The following is a 5,746-nucleotide window of genomic DNA, read 5'->3' as shown; positions in this document are numbered from 1 at the left end:
CTGAGATCAGGGCCTATATGTGAAAGCACGATGAGATGTGATCAGGGCCAGCCACAACTGCTGAAGAAAGTGTCACCTAATTAATTAATTAACTAATGAAATCTTAAATGATATTAAGGGACATAGTAAGGACATTTCATATCAAAATATATGAAGTTGTTGCAGATTTGGTATCATTGACAATTTGCTTGTTGCTAAAGTATCACTGTAATCACTTTGATGAATAAGGCCAAGGAAGGGACAAAAAATCTAAGGCATTGGCAGGATTAAAAGGTGGTAATAGTAAAAACATGGCATTTATGTATTTACAACAACAGCAAACTCAGTATAATTTCACAAGTGAGGTCTGGAGAGGGTATAGTCTGTACGCAGCCTGACCCTTACCTTGCGCAGATAGAGAGGTTGTTTCCGATAGACCATCGGCTCAAGCAAGACACAATCAATTAGCCTTTCTGCATCTAGGGGAGAAAATCAAATTCTAATACTTTAAGCACGATAGCACATCAATATAAGTTCCTTATTTGTTAATTTATTTTCAAATTGCAGATTAACTTAAATTCATTTTAGACTTTTGTCAAATTGAGATGAAATAAAACTAAGTACTCCATAACAAATGTATTAGTCAAACACTTGCTCACTAATCCGTAGCAATTAAACCTCTTTATACTCATTCTTTTCTCCTGTCATAAATTGAAATGATAAGAAGATAATATCATAAAACTAACAAATGTGAGTATATACAAATTAGTACAACAAAATTAATGTTTAAAAAGAATATCATATAAGTATCTCAATTGCTTGAACTGCCTAACCTAAGTTTATTAAACGATCTTTCACCAGTGCTATCTTTCTCAAAAATGCGATCAAACGGAAACTTAACAGACTTAAACAAATTCTTGGGAACCGCCGTTATATCATCACCAGCTCCTCCGTTACTATCCTTAGACGACCGGGTTGAACCGCCCCTCGAAAAGAAAGGAGGCACATTCATTAAGCCCCGCCGGTCCGCCCGTCCTTCCTCATTAAATCGCTCATAATAACCATGATTAATCCGTGCTGAACCGGTTCCCACACTACTACTTCTGTACCCATTCCTCACACTTCTCTCCCTTGGAAAAGGCGAGTTGCTTTGTGCTCGACTCAAACCCGAGTTAATCAATTTGTTCCGAACCTCCTCTGGTAATCTTAACGTAAACCGTTCACAATCCTGACCGGGTTGAATCAGTGAATGACCGGTCGAGTGAGACCTCGGGAATTTTCCTGTAATTTTCTCTCGTTTTGGCGTTGACCTTGGTGGACGATTTTGTACAGGCGTTTGTGCTATGTTTATTACTTCAGGAGATGCAACGATTATATCAATCACTGAGTCATTTACTTCATGAACCGGGTTACCATATTCCGGGTTGGTTGACTCGGAATTAATTGGGTAATGACCAAGAACCGTGATTTTCTCATCACTGGGTTTAGGGAGTAAATTGGCACGACAAACAGGACAAGTGATATGGGAAATTAGCCAAGCGTCAATACAATCAGGGTGGAACACGTGGCAACATGTAGGAAGAAGTCGAAGAGTTTGATCATCTTCGAACTCGTTTAAGCAAACTGCACATTCTAATACTGATTTACTAATTTTGAGATCCTTAACATCAGAGTAAAGAAACATAGGGAAAGTATCAATGACATTTGGGTCTAAACCACGAGCTGCCCCGCGGCGAGAGTTTTCATCTACGTGTACGAAGTCGTTGGCAAAGCGGCGTTCAGCACATTGACGTACGTAAACTGAAACAATCCCCATAGCAAAAAATACACTGATTAGGGTAACAAGAATTATAGCCAAAGGTGGATTGATTTTGATATTTCTGTCAAATGAATATGGTGGTGTTGGTGCTGTTTCTGCAGTTTGTGCTGCGGCACAAGCCACAAGTATAAAAAGGAGGAGGAAAATAACGCAAAAGCCATGGCTAAGCTCGTTTATTATCTTCTTCATCTAATCTAAGTATAATGAAAGAAAAAATTAGATGAATGGTAGACAAGTAATATTCATTTGCTCTGAGAGGAGTTTGATTACAAATTATTTCAGTGCCGGACGTGGAGCGAAGAATATATAAGGCAGAAGTTAAGGACGTGGGGTTGGGAGATTTCGTTTGTTTTAAGGGAGATGGAGATAATGATTTGTTTTGACTAAGTTGAGTGAGTTGGTGGTGAAATAAACTCAATTTAATGGTAAGTTGTACTCACTAAAGGCATATTAATTTTTTACACTATCAGATTAACTTAATTTGTGATCAATGATAAAACATAGTACCTTTTCATTAACAAATGAAATATGTAAATAATGATCTATTATAGTTGATCAAATTGTATTTATAGTATAAGAAATCGTTACACTATTAATGTATATAACTTAAATTTATAAAACTGTACTATGTTATTTATCTTACAACAGAAGAGTTATCCATTTGTGGTCTCCCTCTGCTTTGTGATTTTATCTTAGTTAGATGTTGACAATGAAGAAAAAGAAACATAGAATAATTGGTTGTGGCACTCATGTTCCTAATAATTAGGTAGAACTAATCATTAGAACACTTATAGATTTAAAATGACTTTTCAATTTGTTGATCCTAGTCAATTTTTTGGGAGGTACTCAATCATTTTCTCAAAGAAATAGTCTTTAAGTTTGTAGATCTAATTATATTTTTCCGCAATTGATATATCAATTTAGGTTTAATTGACCAATTTAACATATTCTGTAAGACAAGATTGCATATTGTAATTCAATGATAAAGACGAGTGACGACAGAGAAGAGATATAGCCAACAAATTAAATTTTGTAACTCTTAAATGCCTAAAATAAAACTAACTCAGGTTAATTAATAACTATTAAGTGCGTTATTTTTTTTAGATTCAAAAGTGCTGTTGCTATAGAGTTTTGCAACAGAGCTTTCACTGGTCAAAATAAAAATGTTTGGCAAAAAGCTGTTCTTGGTATGCTTGCTAGGTTTTGAGCAGTGATTGAAAAATAGAAATTGGATAATAGTTGTCGATAACATGAGTTATAGCATCAAACTTGTTGGGTTTAAGCTTCTTGGAGCTTAAAATAGGGTAAATAGAAAATGGAGGGAAAATAAAACTTTGATTTTCCCTCCTTGATAAAGGGACATTGTCCCATATTGGAGGAGAAAATTTTTTTTGATGGGTATATATACAATTACTTTTCTTCTAGCTCTTAAAGAGTTAAGAAGAAGGCAAGTCTCGCGTCGTCGCTCGCTCGCTCGGCTTTGGCTTCACACTGTGAATTCAGTGTGCTCGGAATAATTATGTTTTTCTACATTTTTGGTTTTTATTCTTTGAATATATTTTCGAATACAGATTATTAACAAGCTTAAGGAACTTAATTTATTTTTTTTGTATTCATCTTATATTCTGATTGTGGGAAATTAAATCCTAGTGATTTTTACTCTCAGTTTGGAGACTAAAATCTTCGGATTTTCTACTCTTTTGGTTGACATTACGAGATTAAAATCTTTGTGATTTTCTACTCGTTCTGTATTTGGTTTGAAGAAATAAAATCTTCATCGTGGCATTTAATCTGTTTCTATTAAAGTTGTTCGGTTTGAAGATTTTAAATACTTCATCGTTAATTAATTTTATTTCTGTTTTGTTGTTAGCAGAAATGACAGAAACGGTAACTCCCGTGATTGGCTCTACGAGCAATGTTGCTACTTCCACTCGTTCTGTGCCACCACCGACTTCGGCAGAAAAGCCCGAAATTTTTTTCGGGATTGATTTCAAACGTTGGCAACAGAAGATATTCTTCTATTTGACTACTTTGAGTCTACAGAAGTTCAATCAAGGAGGACGTTTCGGTTATGCCGGAATCATCTCCTGATAATGAACGTTTTATAGTGATTGAGGCATGGAAGCACTCAGATTTCTTGTGTAAGAATTACATTCTTAACGGACTGAAGGATGATCTTTACAACGTCTATAGGAATGCATAAACTTCTAAAGTACTATGGGATGCGTTGGAAAAGAAGTATAAAACCGAGGATGCCGGTTTAAAGAAGTTTGTTGCAGCCAAGTTTTTGGACTATAAGATGGTAGATAGCAAGCATGTCATTACTCAAGTTTAAGAGCTGCAAGTTATAATTCACGATCTCCTTACTGAAGGTATAATCTGAATTGATGTTTTTGTTGAAAGTATTAATTTTGTTACTAATTACGAATTGTTCATTGAAGGTTTGGTCATCAATGAGGCATTTCAAGTTGCAGCAATGATTGAGAAGTTGCCTCATTTATGGAAGGACTTTAAGAACTACTTGAAACACAAGCGCAAGGAGATGAAACTCGAAGATCTCATCATTCGATTGAGGATCGAAGAGGACAATAAAGCTGCAGAAAAGAAGACACGTGGGAACTCAACAATTATGGAAAAAATATTGTTGAAACTTCTCTAACTATTCCGAAGAAGCGAAAGAAGTCTTCTGGACCAAACAACTATCCCAGCAAGAAGAAATTCAAGGGAAATTTTCACAACTGTGGAAAGGTTGGGCATAAAGCTGTAGAATGTCGTGTTCCAAAGAAAGAGAAGATAAAGGGACAAGCAAATATGGTTGAAACAAATGATGATATTAATGATTTGTGCGCTATGTTGTCTGAATACAACTTAGTGGGAAATCCTAAGGAGTGGTAGACTGTTTCTAGTGCCACCCGCCATGTTTGTGCTGTTAGAGAAGCATTTGCTTCATATGCTCCTCCTGGACCCGGTGAGACCATTTTTATGGGAAATTCTGCAACGGCCAAAATTGAAAGTTATGGAAAGATATTCCTGAAGATGACCTCTGGCAAGGTGGTGAGTCTGAACAACGTTTGTCATATTTCTGAAATACGGAAGAACTTGGTTTCTATTTCGCTTCTCGTCAAAAACGAGTTTAAGTGTGTTTTTGTTTCAGACAAAGTTGTAATAAGTAAGAACAGGATGTACTTAGGAAAATGTTACTTTACTAAGGGCTTTTTTAAGCTGAATGTAATAGTTATTGACAATAATAAAATTTCAGCTTCTTCTTGCTTACTTGAGTCAAATGATTTATGGCATATACGTTTGAGACATGTCAATTATAAAACCTTGCAAAAAATAATTAATTTAGAAGTATTGCCTAAGTTTGAATGCGACAAATCAAAATGTCAAATATGTGTGGAATCTAAGTATGTTAAACATCCTTATAAGTCAGTTGAAAGGAATTCAAATCCTTTAGACTTAATTCACACAGATATTTGCGATACGAAGTCAATACCATCTCGCGGTGAAAAAAAGTATTTCATAACTTTTATTGACGACAGTACTCGATATTGTTATGTTTACTTACTTAATAGTAAAGATGAAGCAATAGATGCATTCAAACAATAAAAAAATGAAGTTGAAACGCAACTTGACAAGAAAATTAAAATGATAATAAGTGATAGGGGTGGTGAATACGAATCTCCTTTTGAAGAAATATATTTAGAATATAGAATTATTCATCAAACAACGGCCCCTTACACGCCTCAATCCAATGGGATTACGGAAAGAAAGAATCGATCATTAAAGGAAATGATTAACGCTTTGTTGATAAGTTCTGATTTGTCACAGAACTTGGGGGGGGGGGGGGAGGGAAGCCATTCTTACGGCTAACCACATATTAAACCAAGTACCCCAAAGCAAAATGCAATCCATTCCATATGAAAAATGGAAAGGAAGGAAGCCCAA

The 5,746-nt window shown here is 35.4% G+C and overlaps 1 protein-coding gene across 1 annotated transcript; it reads right to left on the bottom strand.

Moving 5' to 3' along the window:
* Positions 1-686: 686 nt before the first annotated feature.
* Positions 687-2,131, bottom strand: LOC104113539 (E3 ubiquitin-protein ligase ATL15-like). The gene has a single exon (XM_009623728.4). The coding sequence runs from the start codon at positions 1,985-1,987 to the stop codon at positions 791-793; it is 1,197 nt and encodes a 398-aa protein (XP_009622023.1). The 5' UTR covers positions 1,988-2,131; the 3' UTR covers positions 687-790.
* Positions 2,132-5,746: the final 3,615 nt, after the last annotated feature.

This window comes from Nicotiana tomentosiformis, chromosome 4 (assembly GCF_000390325.3).
Source record: "Nicotiana tomentosiformis chromosome 4, ASM39032v3, whole genome shotgun sequence".
NCBI lineage: Eukaryota > Viridiplantae > Streptophyta > Magnoliopsida > Solanales > Solanaceae > Nicotiana > Nicotiana tomentosiformis.
The sequence above is the reverse complement of the archived record's forward strand: the minus strand, read 5'-3'. Positions and strand labels throughout refer to the sequence as shown.